This window comes from Glandiceps talaboti, chromosome 20 (assembly GCF_964340395.1).
Source record: "Glandiceps talaboti chromosome 20, keGlaTala1.1, whole genome shotgun sequence".
NCBI classification, from domain to species: Eukaryota; Metazoa; Hemichordata; class Enteropneusta; family Spengelidae; genus Glandiceps; species Glandiceps talaboti.
The window spans coordinates 19921451-19947673 of record NC_135568.1 but is presented as its reverse complement, the minus strand read 5'-3'; the positions used below and the strand labels follow the sequence as shown (position 1 = coordinate 19947673).

The window sequence follows — 26223 nt, the reverse complement described above, 5'->3', positions numbered from 1 at the left end:
TTTTGGTAGGCTTAATATTTACTGCCTATAAAACCATGTCAAAGTTACTTAAAAGTCATATTTACATGTTACACACTGTATATTATGAATAATCAGTCAATTACAAATATTTTGTCAAAAGTTTTGGATATTAAAATATCATAATTAGGCCAAAGGTCAACAAAATGTCGCCATTTTCAGTTAGTATGACTTATAGGTAGTGGATGTGTTTTCTGTGTATCGTGTGGGTACATCTATATGTCATATAAATTTTATTTATCAAATCAGGTTTTAAGCAATTAAAGTGACTTCAAGTCTTAATAATAGAATACTACACAGTATCACTTCAAGTCTATAACTTAGCAATTCAAGTTTTAGTAATCAATTGCTGTTAGAGAACAGTATAGATGTCCTGCCAGGCTAAATCAATAATACCGTAAAGTATTCAACAATGCTACCAAACTATATATTAAATCAATGCTACCTTTTTCATGATTATAATCCATTACAAAACCACCAGCAAAATGTCAATAAACCACCAAACTGAATAAACACCCTCCAGTAATTATACAGCTCATTTCCCTACAGCTTCTGCACACATATATACTCTGTATATACCCATACATACATACTCTGTATATACCCATACATATATACTATGTATATACCCATACTATATACTCTGTATATACCCAAACTATATACTATGCATATACCCATACACATATACTCTATACATACCTGTACTATATACTATGCATATACCCATACATATATACTATGCATATACCCGTACGCACATACATACTATGTATATACCCATACACATATACTATGTATATACCCATACATATAAACTATGCATATACCCATACATATATACCAGTACATACATACTCTGTATATACCTGTACATACATACTATGTATATACCCGTACATACATACTATGTATATACCTGTACATATATACTATGTATATACCCGTACATACATACTATGTATATACCTGTACATATATACTATGTATATACCGGTACATACATACTATGTATATACCTGTACATATATACTATGTATATACCTGTACATACATACTCTGTATATACCTGTACATACATACTATGTATATACCCGTACATACATACTATGTATATACCCGTACATACATACTATGTATATACCCGTACATACATACTATGTATATACCCGTACATATATACTATGTATATACCCGTACATACATACTATGTATATACCCGTACATATATACTATGTATATACCCATACATATATATTATGTATATACCTGTACATACATACTCTGTATATACCCATACATATATACTATGTATATACCTGTACATACATACTCTGTATATACCCGTACATACATACTATGTATATACCTGTACATATACACTATGTATATACCCGTACATACATACTATGTATATACCCATACATATACACTATGTATATACCCGTCCATATATACTATGTATATACCTGTACATACATACTCTGTATATACCCGTCCATATATACTATGTATATACCTATACATACATACTCTGTATATACCCGTCCATATATACTATGTATATACCTGTACATACATACTCTGTATATACCCGTCCATATATACTATGTATATACCTGTACATACATACTCTGTATATACCCGTACATATATACTATGTATATACCCGTCCATATATACTATGTATATACCTGTACATACATACTCTGTATATACCTGTACATACATACTCTGTATATACCCGTCCATATATACTATGTATATACCTGTACATACATACTCTGTATATACCCGTCCATATATACTATGTATATACCTGTACATACATACTCTGTATATACCCATACATATATACCTGTACATACATACTCTGTATATACCCGTACATACATACTCTGTATATACCCGTACATATATACTATGTATATACCTGTACATACATACTCTGTATATACCCGTCCATATATACTATGTATATACCTGTACATACATACTCTGTATATACCCGTCCATATATACTATGTATATACCTGTACATACATACTCTGTATATACCCGTACATACATACTCTGTATATACCTGTACATACATACTCTGTATATACCCGTCCATATATATATAAAGTGTACTATCTATTTAGCACTGATAATACTAACTAACTTGTCAATTAATCAATCCACTATGATGATTCCTCTACTTCCTAACACACGTGACTACATTCCTAAATTTCCCTGGTTGTTTCTTTCTATTTTTTCTTCGTTTTTTTTTTTTTTAATTTAATTTTTTGGATCATCCCACTGTAGTATTGCCCTAACAATGTTGATGAGTTGTTAGTAATGGGATTATTTTTTTAAAATGTTCTGACTCTGTGGATAGAAATGTTTTATGCTTACTTACCAGTGCTACATTAATTTTACAAAAGTCAAAATGTAAAATAAGCATGAATTAACATAAATGTCTAAGAATCAGTCATTAGCAACATAAAGTCACTATTGGAATCCATAGTAGAACCCATTGCATGATGGGTAATATTCTAATTGTAAGCTATAAATGGTATAACTTTAATTTCAAAATGAATGATACATTTATTTCAAATGTGCAATCACTGTTGGTTTCCATGGTAACTTATTAACTTGTAACACAACAACCTATAAACATTGCAGTTTTCATTGCATTAACAATTTCAAAAACACAACAAACACTACTAATATATTCTGTGTCTTGCTAAGAATTGGAAACCCTACAAACAGAAACAGAGAAATCACATAAAACTGGTAGTTTCCCAGAAGGCATAAAACTGGTAGTTTCCCAGAAGGCATAAAACTGGTAGTTTCCCAGAAGGCATAAAACTGGTAGTTTCCCAGAAGGCATAAAACTGGTAGTTTCCCAGAAGGCATAAAACTGGTAGTTTCCCAGAAGGCATAAAACTGGTAGTTTCCCAGAAGGCATAAAACTGGTAGTTTCCCAGAAGGCATAAAACTGGTAGTTTCCCAGACAGCATAAAAATGACAGTTTCCAATGTACGATGTATCCAAATTTGGTTTATATTATTATAAACTTGAATTGAGAAGTCAAGTATACTTTACCTGATGGTGATGAGATAGCTACTATTGTATTACAACCATTTGTAATGTTTTAATGAATATGTGACCTTTGACCTGTTATCATATGCTAGAGTATTTTGCATTCTACTTCTACTGGAATATCAATAACAAATTTTATATCCTTGCCTTGACCTCTCATGACCCCTAAATTCTAAAATTCATATCAAACTAATACTGATAAGACTTTTTAATTAATATCATATTTTATACCACATGACATCAAATTAATCACTTTTGAAAATTGTCACTTTTGATCAGATGGCTCCAGTATTAATCCAAGGCAGAAAAAAACAGCTGTTATTTTAGCTTTGTCACTCCAATTCAGCAATTATTGTTTTTAACAATATAAAATTTGTTATAAAGATTAATGAAATAATTTATTACTATTTTGATAGTTTGTATTATGTATTATATATTATAGTTCCAGTAATCATCAGAGTTCAATAAAAATTATGTTTCTGTAAATACGGCAAAGTCTAAATTGAAGACCTTAATATCCAGTCATACATTCATACATGTATAAATTTAATTGTTAAAATTCTCAATGTATGTAGTTGATGCTGGAATCTAGTGAAAATATAACACATTGTGCTCTGTCACTTTTTGACTTTTTATCTCAGCATGTATTCTAATGTAGAATTTTCTTCGTGTTAATAAGTTAATGTCTTGAGAGTTGAGGACAAACTGGGAGCACATCAGTGGGTTGGTTTTTATGCAAATTGCTGATGGTATGTACAATATAGAGTACAGCTTACAGTATCAGTAATACATGACTACCTTACATACCCGACTAGTACAAATGACTACATAATCTACACACATTTTTGGTTTTCATCTGACATTAACAGTATCCTATTTGTGCTACATGCTAAGTATGACATAACTCTCTAACATTTCTAGTCTAAATAAAACCACTTCTTGAGAAAAAAATAAATTCTGAGCACATGATTGTAATATGTGATTAGTTAGCTTTTGATTGGCAACATTTTATTTGAAGTGAAAATTATAGAGTGGAATGGTATTCAGCATGTTACTTTGTTATAGTCAAGTACCTTGATGAAATAAACACCACAACACTTGCACACTCACCTGGACATGACCTTGTTGTAATGAAGACTTACTAGAATACAGTCACCCTCTATTATATCCTACAGGGTAGGTCTATACAACTAAACAGCTACCATACAGAATGGCTGGCAAACAGACCAACCGTTCTCATTCACTGATTTATTTGCCAATAATATTCTGACTGAATTGTAATGTGTCTTGTATCTTTTCCTAAATTCATTAATCATGCAAGCTATGAGTCATCACTCAACATCACCATTTGACAGAATGATACCTACAAACCTAGATTGCTTTGGACTCTAGAGGGCCCCCTTTCATGTGAGTGACAAGCAGACATGACCTACTTTGAAATACTCACTAGAACTTTAAACAGCTCTTTTCATCACATCACTGCCAACTAAGACAATTTTAGATCTTTAAGTGATAAAACAGCCCTCTAGTCTTTGTTATCAAAACATTGTGAACCTCTTCATATTACCTGTACTGATCAATCCTATATAACACAATATACTTTGTGTTACATAGCTCCACACAGTCTTGTAATAGGAACTGACACAATGAATTACAATCAAGTACTACCAATATTTACTACTTTCTATTATTTTAAACTTGCCTTACCTTGTGACCTTTGACCTTTTCTTATCTCCCCATAATAGCTCATACTGACATTCAATGTAACTATGTTAAATTTAAATCTAAATTCATGGACTGGTAAGTAAATTTATACATATGTATAATGTATGATGTCATGCCTATAGAGACACATACATACATATATCATTGTCGTAAACCACAGCCTCTTTTACGGCACCATCCAAGACACATCGCCAAGAGGCCATGGTTTCATTCACATACAAAAGCAGTATTTCTCACAATGGCTTTGTACACTACAACCAATCAGATTGCCTCATACATACATACATTTTTTGTATATAGGTGATATACAATGCTTTGGCATATCTCCACTGAAAATAGCGCTAATGGCATAGTAGCACAACTGTATAATTATAGCTGTTGCTGTGGGAGAGGCATATTTGCATACATTTTTTGAATCTGTATTCATTTACAACTAAAACATCGAGGGATCGCCAAATGACTGTGCGTATCATACACATTTTATGTTCCCCAAGAACAATTTAGATAGATAAGAAACAGGCTTCCCACAGACCAGTCATTACAAATATAAATAACACCACACTCCTGCCGACAAGCAGGCACTGTATGTGCACAAATATATCACTTGTAACTTTGAATCAATACATTTGTATGTGTGAAAATCTGAACCTACAATGTGATGACTTTCAATAGCTTGTTTATTGGTGGAGGGTCTATGGTTTGTTCCAAGGCCAATGTGTGTGTCTGTGTATCAGTTAGGGTTAGATGATGTTGTCTATATTTGTATTGAGTGGTCTGTGGAAGCCTGTTTCTTATCTATCTAAATTGTTCTTAGGGAACATAAAATGTGTATGATATGCACAGTCGTTCGGAGATCCCTCATTGTTTTAGTTGTACCTACCCATCCCTGTTGTTATCTTGCAATATGCATCGTCATTTCACTGTTGCTAAGGGCATGGTTATGGTTGCTAGGGCCAAATGTGTCAAAATGTTTCAACAATAACTGCAGAATAACACCTCCAGAAACATCCCCACCAAGATTCAATCCCATTCACCATGCAATTTCAAGATATAAGTTTTTGACCAAAACTGACATTTTTAGACCTAATTTGCATATCACTAATGGGATTTTTACATTGTAAATACAGCTTCATCTACACATGCCCAGATGCACCCCCATTACATTTTAGCCCAATCTGCTTGTTAGTTTTGGAATTATAGATTTTTCACCAAAAACACATTTTAGCCCTAATGTACATATTACTGATGGGATCATGTCATAAACAAATCCGATCTGCATAGAAGTTTTGATCAAAAAACCCATTTTTTTTACCCAAATCACACACCGGTGGTAATATCATTTTGATTTGAACAATTTCCCAACTAGACACCCAAGGTAATATACCATAGACCCACCAAACATCATGGCAATCAGCCCAACAGTTTTTTTTACTTTAAGCACACACACACGCACGCACGCACGCACGCACGCACGCACGCATGCACGCACACACTTTGCCATGCCTATGGCACTACTGAACCTTACCAGTTCAGTTGTGCTAAAAACTGACTTGGACATGTTGGGTTCTTGTTGCCGAAATTTAATTTTGTCATCCTACAGACAAGATTGGAATGATATGAACAGAAAATAATGACTTATAAATCTTGCCTGGAAGTATCAAATAGGGTTTGTGAGAGCATGGATTTCACTGATGCTGTGTACAGGCAGATACAATTGTGAGTTTGTAGCAAGTTACTACAACAGCCATACAAGTAGGGTACAAGCCGAGATTGGCCGATTCACTAAACTTCACTCAAGATAAACATAATTTCATTCACAACCTGTAGTTATTAAAGTGTTGTTTACAATACTTTTCTTGATTTTACAAGGAACTGAACCTGGGCTGTATGTTATATAAGTACAATCTTTTAGCACAGTGTTCTCTGGGCACAGGACTCCAGAACTATATTCATGGGACCCCATACTACTAGTACTCAGTGCAGTGCTCGTTTATCAGTGCTACATGTCAATTTTCAACGAGTCTTTAACTCCTTCAAATGTTAATTATCCTTAGTAGTGGTTTTTAATGAGACCAGTAACTTTTACACGGGGTCTTTTGAATCATCCATTCAAATCCACTCAGTGCATGCATCTGTCAACCCTTGTCTGCCTGTTGGACTCACTTGATACGGTCAAAAAATATTGTTGCTTCAAGGGAATGGCCCTATAAACAGGTGTATTTAGTCATATTTGTTCACAGTGACAAGTCAGAGTATAAGTATAATTAGTTGCCAATCAGTGTAAGATACATATATACCATGATATGGTTCATCATTATGGCATTACTCATGAATATTTACTACTCATCTGAAATAAGCATCCGTCCATCGTAACAAAGCAGAGTTGATTATTTTGCAGAAAAAACTAACAGCTCTGGTTGTGAGAATGACATATATATAGACAAGAGAGAAACAACAACACAGATAGAAACATTTGCACACTTAAAAATGCATATCAACACACTAAATTCGAGACACACAGACAGACCCACAGAGACACACAGACAGACCCACAGAGACACACAGACACACAGACACAGCGAGAGAGAGGCAGCCAGAACCACTGAAAACATATCTATGCATACACATACACACATGTATGTTGTACGCAGTCACACACTAACACACTCACACACACATGCACACACACATGCACACCACACACACACATACACACACACACTCACACACACATGCACACACACATGCACACCACACACACACACACACACACAAACACACATACGCACACACACATACGCACACACACACACACACACACACACACACACACACACACACACACACACACACACACACACACACACACACACACACACACACACACACACTCTTACACTTTAGTTAATCTGAAGACCATCCTTACCAATGACTGTGATTTAAAATTTCGATGTTCATCTTGGAGTTCAATTGCCATGCTAGATTCCTGTCCAATCTCTGTATAGTTTACTAAAAATAATTCTCTGTTGTGACCAATCCAGTCAAACATCTATAACAAAGTCAAAGATGACATGGACTTATCAGCTTTGTATTTATGTTGCTATGGTTACTAGCTGTAACATCAAAGATAACATAAATGTATCAGCGTTTGTATTTATGTTGCTATGGTTACTAGCTGTAACATCAAAGATAAAAAATGTATGTTTTGTATCCATGTTGCTATGGTTACTAGCTGTCACATCACAGACAAAATAAATGTATATTACTAAATCTATATTAGTAATATAGATATGTGTTTTTATACATTCAATGTATGAAAATACATATCTATATTACTAATATTCAATGTAATGGAAATACATATTTATATTATTAATATTCAATGTAATGGAAATACATATTTATATTACTAATATTCAATGTAATAGAAATACATTTATGATTGCCACTTACTTTTTCACAATCTTGTTCAAAGACTCTCATCTGAAAACACTGGTCCAATTTTAGTTTTCTGGCATGCCACATTTCTTGCAAATATTCCCGTTTAGAGTGTAGATTCTTTAACAAATTAGAAATCCTTGGTAGAGCGCCATGGAAATCAGCATTAGCTGAAGTCATACTACTACTACTACTACTACCAGAATATCCACTATCTGTAGTACATTCCTCCAAGGTTGTCCCACTAAGTCTGTGTATCAGTTTTTGACCCTCTGTGTATAAGTACTCTACAGGTGCTTTCAGCACTCTTCGTTTCAAATTGGCATGATCATCTATCATTTCTTTAGCACCTTGTACATCATGGGGAAAGTCCATATCACACAGTTCAACACGTAATTTTTCCATTTTATTCAAAAGATCTAGAGCCTGCCAGACAAATTCCTCCAGGGCCTTGAAAATATAAAATAAATCAGAGCGATTTAATTCTGAACAACAACAATTTTCATCCTTCATATAAAATGTACAAAATGTGCAGATAATATAATTAGTGTAACAAGGTAAATAGCACCCTCTAGTGATAATGTAAAATAACATGTAGTTTCTCACTCTTAGGCTGACTTAAGGGCTAACAGAATTATACCAATAAATAGAGTTCATTTTAGACAAGCTTTAAAGTGAAGTGACTATATCGTGTATATGGATTTTCAATTCCTAAAACAACTCTACTATGTCTATGTACTTGAAAGAACAATGTCATACAATATATACTAATTCATTGTTTGTAATGCAATAAATTTCCAAAAAATAAAAACACCGCCAATGGCGTTGTAGCACAACTGTACAGTTTTTAAAAATGTTTATCCATATGCTAGTCCATGCTAACAATAGGTGTGCATTTGCTGAATCAAACCATGTTGCTATCTTTGCGATATATGCAAACATTTGGCTGTTACTATGGGCGTGATCATGTTGCTAGATATATTTGCATACATTCTTGAATGTTTTGTTCACTTGTGTATGAATTCCTGATATTATCTTTGCAATATACATGATCATTTGGCTGTTGCTATGGGCATGGTCTTGTTGCTAGGCACATTTGCATACATTTATTTAATGTTTATTCATTTGTCTTTTAATTCCTGTTATCTTTGCAATATACATGATTATTTGACTGTTGCTATGGGCATGGTCTTGTTGCTAGGCAAATTTACATACATTTTTTGAATGTTTGTTCAATTGTCTATTGATCCCTGTTATCTGTGAAATACACAACTGGCTGTTGCTATGGGTGTGGTCATGGTTGCTAGGGATAGTTGCATACATTTTTTGAATGTTTACCCACTTGCCTACAACTTACAAGATGATGTAGTTATTTGAGCAAAATATACTGCCATTTGGTTGTTGCTAAGGGTTTGGTCACGGTTGCTAGGGCCAATTGTGTCAAAATATTTTGAACAAAATCTGCAGAATAACACTACTAGAAACATCTCACCAACTTTTAGTCTCATTGACCAAGTACTTTTTGACCAAAATTCACATGTTTACACCTAATTTGCATATTACTGATGAGATCATTATATGCTGAATATTTCTTCATCTATAGTATACACCTACAGATCCCTCTTAAATTTCAGTCCAATCTGCCGAGTAGTTTTGGAATTATAGGTTTTTGACCAAAAATCACATTTTTTTTAACCCAAAACCCACATCTCTGATGCAATCATTTTCATTTGAACAGTTTCCCAACTAGACACTAGAAGAAATAACATGACCACCTAATATCAAAGCAATTAGTCCAGCAATTTGTACTTTAAAGTTGTTTACACACACACACACCCACACACACACACACACACACACACACACACACACACACGCACGCACGCACGCACGCACGTAGACAGACAAACACAGACAGACAGACAGACAGACAGACAGACAGACAGACAGACAGACAGAGACACTTTGCCAAGCCTATAACCCTACTGAATGTGTACATATTTGCTATTGTAATTTATTGATTCAGACTCAGAGTTACAAACATGAATTTGGTTAATGCAGTTTAACATTGCTTTGCAAAGTAGCATAATATGGTGAAGTTGTTTTATTAATTAAAAATCCTAAAATATCTATATAGTAATACATTCAGATAGGATAGCAGCACAGTATGACAGTATAGTAACACATTCCGATAGGATAGCAGCACAGTATGATAGTATAGTAATACATTCAGATAGGATAGCAGCACAGTATGATAGTATAGTAATACATTCAGATAGGATAGCAACACAGTATGACAGTATAGTAATACATTCAGATAGGATAGCAGCACAGTATGACAGTATAGTAATACATTCAGATAGGATAGCAGCACAGTATGATAGTATAGTAATACATTCAGATAGGATAGCAACACAGTATGATAGTATAGTAATACATTCAGATAGGATAGCAACACAGTATGACAGTATAGTAATACATTCAGATAGGATAGCAGCACAGTATGATAGTATAGTAATACATTCAGATAGGATAGCAACACAGTATGATAGTATAGTAACACATTCCGATAGGATAGCAGCACAGTATGACAGTATAGTAATACATTCAGATAGGATAGCAGCACAGTAAGACAGTATAGTAATACATTCAGATAGGATAGCAGCACAGTATGACAGAATGGTAACACATTCCGATAGGATAGCAGCACAGTATGACAGTATAGTAATACATTCAGATAGGATAGCAACACAGTGTGACAGTATAGTAATACATTCAGATAGGATAGCAGCACAGTATGACAGTATAGTAATACATTCAGATAGGATAGCAGCACAGTGTGACAGTATAGTAATACATTCAGATAGGATAGCAACACAGTATGAAAGTATAGTAATACATTCAGATAGGATAGCAGCACAGTATGACAGAATGGTAATACATTCAGATAGGATAGCAGCACAGTATGACAGTATAGTAATACATTCAGATAGGATAGCAACACAGTATGAAAGTATAGTAATACATTCAGATAGGATAGCAGCACAGTATGACAGTATAGTAATACATTCAGATAGGATAGCAGCACAGTATGACAGAATGGTAATACATTCAGATAGGATAGCAGCACAGTATGACAGTATAGTAATACATTCAGATAGGATAGCAGCACAGTATGACAGAATGGTAATACATTCAGATAGGATAGCAGCACAGTATGATAGTATAGTAATACATTCAGATAGGATAGCAGCACAGTATGACAGAATGGTAATACATTCAGATAGGATAGCAGCACAGTATGATAGTATAGTAATACATTCAGATAGGATAGCAGCACAGTATGACAGTATAGTAATACATTCAGATAGGATAGCAGCACAGTATGATAGTATAGTAACACATTCCGATAGGATAGCAGCACAGTATGATAGTATAGTAATACATTCAGATAGGATAGCAACACAGTATGATAGTATAGTAACACATTCAGATAGGATAGCAGCACAGTGACAGTATAGTAATACTTTCAGATAGGATAGCAGCACAGTATGATAGTATAGTAACACATTCCGATAGGATAGCAGCACAGTATGATAGTATAGTAATACATTCAGATAGGATAGCAACACAGTATGATAGTATAGTAATACATTCAGATAGGATAGCAGCACAGTATGATAGTATAGTAATACATTCAGATAGGATAGCAGCACAGTATGATAGTATAGTAATACATTCAGATAGGATAGCAGCACAGTATGATAGTATAGTAATACATTCAGATAGGATAGCAACACAGTGTGACAGTATAGTAATACATTCAGATAGGATAGCAGCACAGTATGACAGTATAGTAATACATTCCGATAGGATAGCAGCACAGTATGATAGTATAGTAATACATTCCGATAGGATAGCAGCACAGTATGATAGTATAGTAACACACTTCAATAGGATAGCAGCACAGTATGATACTAACCTGCCTGAGTTCAATCCATTCATCATGATCATAGGGTAAAGTACCATCAAAATCTTGAGTTAACTGTGAGGGATCAATAAACCTATACAGTCCTTCCTGAGATATCATTGAAGTCTGCAAAACATACACAAAGATTCAGTCAGTACATTCTTTCAAAGTATGCCTGTCTCCTGTACATTATAAGCAAAGTGTTTAGTGACCTCAAAAAATAAAACACATAAAACTCCTACATACAGAACTATACACTGATAACACTATCATGGTATGGCAGAGTGTGAATCTGATATCACTATCATGGTACGGCAGAGTGGGAATCTGATAACACTATCATGGTACGGCAGAGTGTGAATCTGATAACACTATCATGGTACGGCAGAGTGTGAATCTGATAACACTATCATGGTATGGCAGAGTGTGAATCTGATAACACTATCATGGTACGGCAGAGTGTGAATCTGATAACACTATCATGGTACGGCAGAGTGGGAATCTGATAACACTATCATGGTATGGCAGAGTGGGAATCTGATAACACTATCATGGTATAGCAGAGTGTGAATATGATAACACTATCATGGTACGGCAGAGTGTGAATCTGATAACACTATCATGGTACGGCAGAGTGTGAATCTGATAACACTATCATGGTACGGCAGAGTGTGAATCTGATAACACTATCATGGTATGGCAGAGTGGGAATCTGATAACACTATCATGGTATGGCAGAGTGGGAATCTGATAACACTATCATGGTATAGCAGAGTGTGAATCTGATAACACTATCATGGTATGGCAGAGTGGGAATCTGATAACACTATCATGGTATAGCAGAGTGTGAATATGATAACACTATCATGGTATGGCAGAGTGGGAATCTGATAACACTATCATGGTATAGCAGAGTGTGAATATGATAACACTATCATGGTATAGCAGAGTGGGAATCTGATAACACTATCATGGTATGACAGAGTGTGAATCTGATAACACTATCATGGTATGACAGAGTGTGAATCTGATAACAATATGGTATGGCAGAGTGTGAATCTGATAACACTATCATGGTACGGCAGAGTGTGAATATGATAACACTATCATGGTATGGCAGAGTGGGAATCTGATAACACTATCATGGTATGACAGAGTGGGAATCTGATAACACTATCATGGTATGACAGAGTGTGAATCTGATAACAATATGGTATGGCAGAGTGTGAATCTGATAACACTATCATGGTACGGCAGAGTGTGAATATGATAACACTATCATGGTACGGCAGAGTGGGAATCTGATAACACTATCATGGTATGACAGAGTGTGAATATGATAACACTATCATGGTATGGCAGAGTGTGAATCTGATAACACTATCATGGTATGGCAGAGTGGGAATCTGATAACACTATCATGGTATGGCAGAGTGGGAATCTGATAACACTATCATGGTATGGCAGAGTGTGAATCAGATAACACTATCATGGTACGGCAGAGTGGGAATCTGATAACACTATCATGGTACGGCAGAGTGGGAATCTGATAACACTATCATGGTACGGCAGAGTGGGAATCTGAAAACACTATCATGGTACGGCAGAGTGTGAATCTGATAACACTATCATGGTACGGCAGAGTGTGAATCTGAAAACACTATCATGGTACGGCAGAGTGTGAATCTGATAACACTATCATGGTACGGCAGAGTGTGAATCTGATAACACTATCATGGTACGGCAGAGTGGGAATCTGATAACACTATCATGGTATGGCAGAGTGGGAATCTGATAACACTATCATGGTATGACAGAGTGGGAATCTGATAACACTATCATGGTATGACAGAGTGTGAATCTGATAACAATATGGTATGGCAGAGTGTGAATCTGATAACACTATCATGGTACGGCAGAGTGTGAATATGATAACACTATCATGGTACGGCAGAGTGGGAATCTGATAACACTATCATGGTATGACAGAGTGTGAATATGATAACACTATCATGGTATGGCAGAGTGTGAATCTGATAACACTATCATGGTATGGCAGAGTGGGAATCTGATAACACTATCATGGTACGGCAGAGTGGGAATCTGATAACACTATCATGGTATGGCAGAGTGTGAATCAGATAACACTATCATGGTACGGCAGAGTGGGAATCTGATAACACTATCATGGTACGGCAGAGTGGGAATCTGATAACACTATCATGGTACGGCAGAGTGGGAATCTGAAAACACTATCATGGTACGGCAGAGTGTGAATCTGATAACACTATCATGGTACGGCAGAGTGTGAATCTGATAACACTATCATGGTATGACAGAGTGTGAATCTGATAACACTATCATGGTATGGCAGAGTGTGAATCTGATAACACTATCATGGTATGGCAGAGTGGGAATCTGATAACACTATCATGGTACGGCAGAGTGGGAATCTGATAACACTATCATGGTACGGCAGAGTGTGAATCTGATAACACTATCATGGTATGGCAGAGTGTGAATCTGATAACACTATCATGGTATGGTAGAGTGGGAATCTGATAACACTATCATGGTATGGCAGAGTGGGAATCTGATAACACTATCATGGTATAGCAGAGTGTGAATATGATAACACTATCATGGTATGGCAGAGTGTGAATCTGATAACACTATCATGGTATGGCAGAGTGTGAATCTGATAACACTATCATGGTATGGCAGAGTGGGAATCTGATAACACTATCATGGTATGGCAGAGTGTGAATCTGATAACACTATCATGGTATGGCAGAGTGTGAATCTGATAACACTATCATGGTATGGCAGAGTGTGAATCTGATAACACTATCATGGTATGGCAGAGTGGGAATCTGATAACACTATCATGGTATGGCAGAGTGTGAATCTGATATCACTATCATGGTATGGCAGAGTGTGAATCTGATAACACTATGGTATGGTATGGTAGAGTGTGAATCTGTTAACACTATCATGGTACGGCAGAGTGTGAATCTGATAACACTATCATGGTATGGCAGAGTGGGAATCTGATAACACTATCATGGTACGGCAGAGTGGGAATCTGATAACACTATCATGGTATGGCAGAGTGTGAATCTGATAACACTATCATGGTACGGCAGAGTGGGAATCTGATAACACTATCATGGTACGGCAGAGTGTAAATCTGTTAACACTATCATGGTATCACAGGGTGTTATTGTTATCATTTTTATTATTCCTTAAGGAAACAACCTTACCTCAAATTTGAGTTTGGAGCTACCAAGACTAGTTCTGTGTTTCTGCCAAAAGTTCTCGGGTTTGATAATATATGCCATGTTGATGTTACTAGGAAAACATTCCTGAAAATTTAAACAAGAAATAAAATATACAGAATAAAATGTCTCCATTCATGTTGCAAAATGACAGGGCATATGATGTACATAATGAGAAAGAAGATTCTGTGGTTCACAACTATGCACTGTACTTATACTACTTGCACGGGATAGCATAGCAGTCACAAAACTTGAAGGATTATTCACCAAACAGCGCCCTCACAGTTCAGATCTAACTGAAGTGACAGTACCCATGGCCATGTTAAATGACAGTTTAAAGTACATTCCACTGAAGAATAAAGTTGCAAGTTAAAGTTTGGAATGAACATACCTGTAACACTTTAAGTAATGGCTTAACACCATTCCATGTTGAATGCCTCATATCAATAATTACACTAAATCCAACATCTCTGGCTTCATCACTGTAAAACATAAACAAAGACAACACATTCCAACTGTAAAACAATCCTATATCTCTGGCTTCATCACTGTAAAACATAAACAAAGACAACACATTCCGACTGTAAAACAATCCTATATCTCTGACTTCATCACTGTAAAACATAAACAAAGACAACACATTCCGACTGTAAAACAATCCTATATCTCTGACTTCATCACTGTAAAACATAAACAAAGACAACACATTCCGACTGTAAAACAATCCTATATCTCTGACTTCATCACTGTAAAACATAAACAAAGACAACACATTCCGACTGTAAAACAATCCTATATCTCTGACTTCATCACTGTAAAACATAAACAAAGACAACACATTCCAACTGTAAAACAATCCTATATCTCTGGCTTCATCACTGTAAAACATAAACAAAGACAACACATTCCGACTGTAAAACAATCCTATATCTCTGACTTCATCACTGTAAAACATAAACAAAGACAACACATTCCAACTGTAAAACAATCCTATATCTCTGGCTTCATCACTGTAAAACATAAACAAAGACAACACATTCCGACTGTAAAACAATCCTATATCTCTGACTTCATCACTGTAAACAAAGACAACACATTCCGACTGTAAAACAATCCTATATCTCTGACTTCATCACTGTAAAACATAAACAAAGACAACACATTCCAACTGTAAAACAATCCTATATCTCTGACGTCATCACTGTAAAACATAAACAAAAACAACACATTCCGACTGTAAAACAATCCTATATCTCTGGCTTCATCACTGTAAAACATAAACAAAGACAACACATTCCGACTGTAAAACAATCCTATATCTCTGGCTTCATCACTGTAAAACATAAACAAAGACAACACATTCCGACTGTAAAACAATCCTATATCTCTGGCTTCATCACTGTAAAACATAAACAAAGACAACACATTCCGACTGTAAAACAATCCTATATCTCTGACTTCATCACTGTAAACAAAGACAACACATTCCAACTGTAAAACAATCCTATATCTCTGGCTTCATCACTGTAAACATAAACAAAGACAACACATTCCAACTGTAAAACAATCCTATATCTCTGACTTCATCACTGTAAACAAAGACAAAGACATACTATTATTCACTCAGACAATACATACTGACTGTAAAACAATCCCATATCTGACTTCATCAGTGTAGACAATATATTCTGACTGTAAACAATGCTATATCTCTGACTCCATCACGAATAATCACTAACCTAACTACACTGGTTTGAAATATACTAATAAACACTCACCTAGGTATACTAGTTTGAAACATACTAATAATCACTCACCTAGGTATACCAGTTTGAAACATACTAATAATCACTCACCTAGGTATACTAGCTAAGTACATCATTAATTTTCTCAGTTCTTCATACTTAATTTTCTCCACACTACGAGCTGGGAATGTTAGAATAGGGCCTCCTCTCTTGTCACGACCACCTGTAACAAATCAAAGACAAATGTTTCACATTAAATCATAAATTTAGGAAATAAGGAAAAGACTATTCAAACAATCAGACACAGTCCCCTCATATATATTATATCTAACAAGTCATGAGAATGACAGTCCCCGCTATGATTGGGTTTTAAGGAACTGTTCAAGTATGTCTGAGTTATGGCTTTGGACATGGAACATTCGCAAACAAAATGGCTGCCATGTGGCCATATTGGATGAGTACCAAGACAAAAATGGATATGCACATGTATGTCATAGAACACTGTCCTAATACCAACTTTGAATGAGATCTGTTCAAGCATGTCTGAGTTATGGCTTCGGACAGGGAAAATTCGCAAACAAAATGGCTGAAAGGTGGCCATATTGGATCGTATCATAAAACAAATTGCCGTGCATATGTATGTCATAGCATGTTGCCCCTGTACCAAGTTTTAAAAAATTCGGTCCAGGCATCGCCAATAAACGGCTGCGGACGGACGGACAGACAGACGGACGCACGCACGCACGCACGCACGCACACACACAGACAGACGGAACCCAATCCATAAGTCCCCGTCCAGACTTTGTCCGGCGGGGACTAATCAGACACAGTCCCCTCATATACGTTATATCTAACTGACTGACACAGTCCCCTCATATACATTATATCTAACTGACTGACACAGTCACCTCATATACGTTATATCTAACTGACTGACACAGTCCCCTCATATACGTTTTATGTATATCTAACTGACTGACACAGTCCCCTCATATACTTTACATGTATATCTAACTGACTGACATAGTCACCTCATATACGTTATATCTAACAATCAGACACAGTCCCCTCATATACGTTATATCTAACTGACTGACACAGTCCCCTCATATACGTTATATCTAACTGACTGACACAGTCCCCTCATATACGTTATATCTAACTGACTGACACAGTCCCCTCATATACGTTATATCTAACTGACTGACACTGTCCCCTCATATACGTTATATCTAACTGACTGACACAGTCCCCTCATATACGTTATATGTATATCTAACTGACTGACACAGTCCCCTCATATACTTTACATGTATATCTAACTGACTGACACAGTCCCCTCATATACGTTATATCTAACTGACTGACACAGTCCCCTCATATACTTTACATGTATATCTAACTGACTGACACAGTCCCCTCATATACTTTATCTCTAACTGACTAACACAGTCACCTCATATACGTTATATCTAACTGACTGACATAGTCCCCTCATATACTTTATCTCTAACTGACTGACACAGTCTCCTCATATACGTTATATCTAACTGACTGACACAGTCACCTCATATACGTTATATCTAACTGACTGACATAGTCCCCTCATATACTTTATCTCTAACTGACTGACACAGTCCCCTCATATACGTTATATCTAACAATCAGACACAGTCCCCTCTCATATACGTTATATCTAACTGACTGACACTGTCCCCTCATATACGTTATATCTAACTGACTGACACAGTCTCCTCATATACGTTATATCTAACTGACTGACACAGTCACCTCATATACGTTATATCTAACAACAAGTCATTGAGAATGACATAGTCCCCGCTATAATTGGGTTTTAAGGAATTATCACTACTCTGATCACACGACATTTGTGAACCTAAAACAAACAGACTTAGATATGTTGTGTGTGCTTGTTGGACATGGAATATGCCTCCAACAATAAAGGATTGGTTGGGTATGGGGGATCATATCACGATGAAAATGGAGTCTGGGTTATGGCTTTGGACATGGAAAATTCACAAACAAAATGGCTGGCAGGCAGCCATATTGGATCGTATCACGACAAAAATGAATATGCACATGTATGTCATAGAACACTGTCCTAATACCAACTTTGAATGAGATCTGTTACAGCATGTCTGAGTTATGGCTTTGGACATGAAAATTTGCAAACAAAATGGCTACCAGGCAGCCATATTGGATCGTATCACAATGAAAATGGATATGCACATGTATGTCATAGAACACTGTCCTAATACCAACTTTGAATGAGATCTGTTCAAGCATGTCTGAGTTAATTTGGCTTTCGACATGAAAATTCACAAACAAAATGGCTGCTAGGCGGCCATATTGGATCGTATCATGACAACAATGAATATGCACATGTATGTCATAGAACACTGTCCTAATACCAACTTTGAATGAGATCTGTTAAAGCATGTCTGAGTTATGGCTCTAGACAGGGAAAATTTGCAAACAAAATTGTTGCTAGGCGGCCATATTGGATCGTATCATAAAACAAATTGACGTGCATATGTATGCCATAGCATATTGCCCCTGTACCAAGTTTGAAAAAAATCAGTCCAGGCATCTCCAAGAAACGGCTGCGGACGGACTGACAGACGGAGGGACGCACGGACGGACGGACGCACGGAACCCAATCCATAAGTCCCCGTTCCGGACTTCGTCCACGGGGACTAATCAGACACAGTCCCCTCATATACGTTATATCTGACTGACACAGTCCCCTCATATACTTTACATGTATATCTAACTGACTGACACAGTCACCTCATATAGGTTATGTCAAACTGACTGACATAGTCCCCTCATATACTTTACATGTATATCTAACTGACTGACACAGTCCCCTCATATACGTTATATCTGACTGACACAGTCCCCTCATATACTTTACATGTATATCTAACTGACTGACACAGTCACCTCATATACGTTATATCTGACTGACACAGTCACCTCATATACGTTATATCTAACTGACTGACACAGTCCCCTCATATACGTTATATCTAACTGACTGACACAGTCCCCTCATATACGTTATATCTAGCTGACTGACACAGTCCCCTCATATACGTTATATCTAACTGTCAGACTGACACAGTCATCTCATATACGTTATATCTAACTGTCAGACTGACACAGTCATCTCATATACGTTATATCTAACTGTCAGACTGACACAGTCATCTCATATACGTTATATCTAACTGTCAGACTGACAGTCATCTCATATACGTTATATCTAACTGTCAGACTGACACAGTCATCTCATATACGTTATATCTAACTGTCAGACTGACACAGTCATCTCATATACGTTATATCTAACTGACTGACACAGTCCCCTCATATACGTTATATCTAACTGTCAGACTGACACAGTCCCCTCATATACGTTATATCTAACTGTCAGACTGACACAGTCCCCTCATATACGTTATATCTAACTGTCAGACTGACACAGTCCCCTCATATACGTTATATCTAACTGTCAGACTGACACAGTCCCCTCATATACGTTATGTTTAACTGTCAGACTGACACAGTCCCCTCATATACTTTACATGTATATCTAACTGACTGACACAGTCGCCTCATATACGTTATATCTAACTGACTGACACAGTCTCCTCATATACGTTATATCTAACTGACTGACACAGTCATCTCATATACGTTATATCTAACTGACTGAATGGCTTGTAATTTGGTTGTAAATCAGCTGATGCAGCTCAGAGAAATGAAGGTGCATGAGTGGGTGCATGCATGTATGTATGTATAGATAGACGGATGCATTCACTGATGGAAACCAATATAATGGCCCCCTCCTGGTACTTCCCGTTAGGTCTAAAAACATTGGCAGGAAACCCTAGTATTAAAGTAATGAAATAGATTTTAACTGGAACTTTGGCATATTTTAACTACTTACTACCATTATCGACAAGTCATCAATCGAAGACATACTTTCCAACTTGTGTGTTTTATGGCAAAGTTATTGTGCAAATTTGAATGATGTTTCTGGATACAAAACATCATAATCATTGACCTATTTGCTATTTGACCTTGAATATGGAAGTCAAAGTCATAGACTTTTGGGTATACACATTTATATAGAGTGTTTTTGTATTCAACTTCTTGAATTAACATAGAAAGAAAACTTTCATTCATTTCACCTTGAAAGATAGTCAAGGTCAAAGGTCATGGTCTCATTAGAAACCCATCACCGACAATGTGAGGATAGACACAATGGAATGGTGTCCATACATGTACAATGTATCAGGATTAAGCAAAATGTGTTTGTCTATCACAAATATGGCCGCCATTTTGCTAGCCAGGTCAAGGTTTGACCTTGAAGAAGACTTTCAAAGCCAACGGTTTTAAAAGAAATCCCCTATTTGATACTGTGGTACTCAACTATTTTTACGCCCATGCGCATGTATAAGCTACCCCTCCCCCCCCCCCTCACTTTTTCACCTGTTTTTAACAATCAAAAAAATCCCTTCATAAACCCATAATACCCTCCCCTCCAGACACACAGGCACATCCTCATCATCTGACATATGCTAAATAATAATAATAATGTTGGTTTCTTATATAGCGCTTTTCCCACTCTGTGCTCAAAGCGCTTTACAATTATTACCCCTGGCTCGGATCAGAATGGCACAACGGCCCTTTAGTCTTTCTCAACTCCCCGGGGAGCATACAATCCATTGCAGCCATTTAAGTGCATAGGATTAAAGCCTTCACATTGCAACCTACATCCTACCAGGTCCCCAGTTATACAGCTGGGTTGACTGAGGCACAGTCGTGGTTCAAATCTTGCCCAAGGACTTTAGCCACTCAGAAACAAACAGCAGGCAGTGAAGGGGCTCGAACCTGCAACCTGTAGATTCCAAGCCGGTCACGCTAGCCATTCACCCATCATGACAAAACACTGAATAAACCGACTGAATGACTGCTAAAGTTGGCCCTGAAGTCCGTTCTTCTCATTCTGTTCACCTACACACAGACTGCATTTACTTGACAGCTTTTACTTGACACCATGTTTTTTTTAAAAATAAAGTCGTCCAGCTGTTTACGACTCCATGTTTAGTACCTTTGCATAGCACCTATTGAATTTGAATGTAACATGCAATTGCAACTTGACATCAGAAATTTGACAGGAAATATTTTTGACAATAGAACTTAGATTCTATTGTGAATACACCATTTAATACTTTCTTTTGTTTTTATCACTATGTATAATGTAATGATCATTTTGCAAACTGAATCAAAGAGGAACAGGACTTTGATTTGTAATGCTTTGTAAATGATCACGCATTAACACATGCACAGAAGTCTATTTATAACTTTATGTAATTAATCTATAGTCAAGGTGAGTTATCTATGACAAAAACTCCATAGAACAACAAAATAGTGATCACAGAATTCAGCTATATCTGCTAAAAGTTCTAACTACACTGTGTGTAGCATTGTTGATGAACGAGTACAAAACTAGGATTACATACATTTAATTTAACATGGAAGAAACATAAACTGGCAATAACTTGGCTGCCATATTTACTGTTCACATGGCTTGGTTGCTGGAGAGTTAGATGTTATTCCCCAACATTTTTCTTCTTTCAGCCAAGGAAAATACAAATGACCTAAGGGACCTTTGTGACTACGAGTCACTAGACTCGTAGTGAAAACACTTTGAATTGATAGGTCACAAATATTTTCAGGCTAAATGAAGACAAATATTGGAGAATACACATTATTATACCCACGCCAGTAACATCAAAGGAAAATAGGGGAAAGTAATGACAATTTTTAATGTTTGATTCATATTTCGAACACAGCAGAACCTGAACATATTTTTTGGCTTATGCATGGTATAATTGATAGCATTGTCTGTTGTCTTTCAAAGTCTACAATGTACATGTAACTTCAGTAAAAGTGAAAATGGATCACGAAAACTACTACGCATACACGCATACACACACACACGCACACACGCACACACGCACACACGCATACACGCATACACGCATACGCGCATACGCGCACACACACACACACACACACACACACACACACACACACACACACACACACACACACACACACACACACACACACACACACACACACACACACACACACACACACACACACACACACACACACACACACACACACACACACACACACACACACAAGGACGGAAACATGGCCGGAAGGACACCAATGTAATACATTGACTAAATGCAACATACATGTAGCTGGCAATTAACAAAGTTTCTATAAATTAATATTGTCAGACTATGATTACTATTCAAAACATGAACACATACTCAATCATCTCAAACACCACATCAATCTTACAATATACTTTCCTGGGATTAAACTATTCTAGGTACTCTGAATTTTGTTGATCATATTTTTAAATGTACTCGACACAATATTGATGTATAGTTAATATGATGTCAATTTACTACAAAACTTTTGAGAAATTTGTTAAACCTTCCCCCATTTCTCTTTGTACAAATGTACAAGATCTCTGAAAAATTGACACACAGCCATAGACATGGCGACAGACAGACACAGACAGACAGACATACAGACAGACAGACAGGCAGGCGCAGACTCACACACACACACACACACACACACACACACACACACACACACACACACACACACACACACACACACACACACACACACATTCTCCATGCCTACAGCATTGACTTAAAGTCAATCATGTGAGTGCTACTAAATCTAAATGTATGATATTCAGCCTGCAGGGAAAACACCTGCATTTATTACATCACAATACCTTACAAATACCATCCATACACACACACACACACACACACACACACACACACACACACACACACACACACACACACACACACACACACACACACACACACACACACACACACACACACACACACACACACACACACACACACACACACATAAATATATAATATATATACACACATATATATAATCCATACACACACATGTATATAATACATATATACACACATATATAATACATATACACACATGTATATATAATACATACATGTATATACACACACATATATAATACATATATACACACACATATATAATACATATATACACACATATACAATACATATACACACATGTATATAATACATACATGTATATACACACACATATATAATACATATATACACACATATATAATACATATACACACATGTATATAATACATACATGTATATACACACACATATATAATACATATACACACACATGTATATAATACATGTACATACATGTATATACACACACATATATAATACATATACACACACATGTATAGAATACATACATGTATATACACACACATATATAATACATATATACACATACAAATATAATACATGTATACACATACATGTATATAATACATAGCTACTGATAATTCCTTACCTGAAAGGAAGGCTATTTTTTCTTTGAGAATTGATAAAATATCTATGGCTCGGAATCCATCTCTGTACCTTGATGCTGCAATCAAATCAAGAAATAAAACCTTGTTAATATTCATGTCTTGAATAAGTCAAGACAAAAAGTTATGTTTCCAGGCTATAGTTAATGTTGTTCTACTTTTTAACAACGAATAAATGAGGATATAAAATTGACTGACATAATACAATCTATTCAATTTACACAAACTGTACAATATCCCAGACTACACAAAATGTACACACATCCCATATATTGTGATATGTTTTATGTATTTCTTATACTTAGTCCACATGTACAAGATCCACAGAAATTGTTTTCAATAATTCTGTATCTGGAAGAAGATTGTTGTACACAGGGTGAGGCATTATGGCACTTCACATATCTTGAACCAATCAGTTGTTTTCACTTATAAATTGAGATCGTATATAAAATACAGTTTAAAAATCATTGCTGATGTGCTAACCCCATTCTTGCAAACCAGAACTATTATTGAAATAAAAGTAGGGACCGACACGTTAAAAACGGTACCGTAAAACGGTTGTGGTTTGCGACGATGGTTAACCCAGGATCAATCTGGTGTTAATACTAGGCTGCGGTAGGTACAGGCTGTATAGGCCCTCTAGTTGCTAACACATGCTGGTGAGGTGTTAGTGCCATGGTGTTAGCACTCAACTAGCCTGATGTTATAACATTGGACTGGTGCAGGTATTTAAGTAATAAACCACCCCCTGGGGATGGTACATGTATACCACTCGGTTTTGACCAGTGAACGAAATATATGCACGAGCGATAGCAAGTGCATATATTGAGTTCACTGGTCAAAACCGAGTGGTATACCTTCCCCAGGGGGTGGTTTATCGCTATTATATTATACCAGTATATTGAAAATATCGGAAACAAGATAAGAACTAACGCTTTCTCGTTTCATATGTGCCTCTGGCTAATTTGCATAACAATAATGCTGCTTTCAAGACAGCTGACCTTGGCCTCAACGTGAACGTCGTGCAGCGACTGGATTTATTTTATCTGCGAATCGTTTCTAGGGATAATCTGTACATTGATCGGCTCATTAAAAGTTCACAGTGATGAATAAACAACATGTTTGACTCAAGGTATAAACTTGAAGTGGTTTATTGAATACAGCATGCTTTGATCGTTCCCGGCCGAATTCGCGACTCGGTGAAGTGATAGACAGGTTGATATTTACAATGTATTTATATTACTGGAAGTTACGTCAGTAGATTTTCGGGTTTGAGGATTTCCCTCTCAAATTGATGACTGATACTCTAGGACAGGATCCCAGACAAATTTCTATTTAGATTAATGGTAAGTCGGCCAGTGTAAGCTCTTTCACTTGCTTCATTTTTATGACAGGACAGGACAGCTCACCATGTACCAA

The 26223-nt window shown here is 36.3% G+C and overlaps 1 protein-coding gene across 1 annotated transcript in view; it reads right to left on the bottom strand.

Annotated features, from left to right (window-relative positions):
* LOC144450646 (kalirin-like) overlaps nt 1-26223 on the bottom strand; it is a 127916-nt gene that overhangs the window by 26247 nt on the left and 75446 nt on the right. Inside the window, exons 3-9 of the mRNA XM_078141291.1 lie at nt 24789-24905; nt 17373-17484; nt 15908-15998; nt 15502-15603; nt 12251-12364; nt 8284-8718; nt 7757-7879 (exon numbers count right to left, since the gene is read on the bottom strand). Of these exons, the coding sequence (XP_077997417.1) occupies nt 7757-7879; nt 8284-8718; nt 12251-12364; nt 15502-15603; nt 15908-15998; nt 17373-17484; nt 24789-24905 (1094 nt within the window). The remainder of the gene's footprint in view (nt 1-7756; nt 7880-8283; nt 8719-12250; nt 12365-15501; nt 15604-15907; nt 15999-17372; nt 17485-24788; nt 24906-26223) is intronic.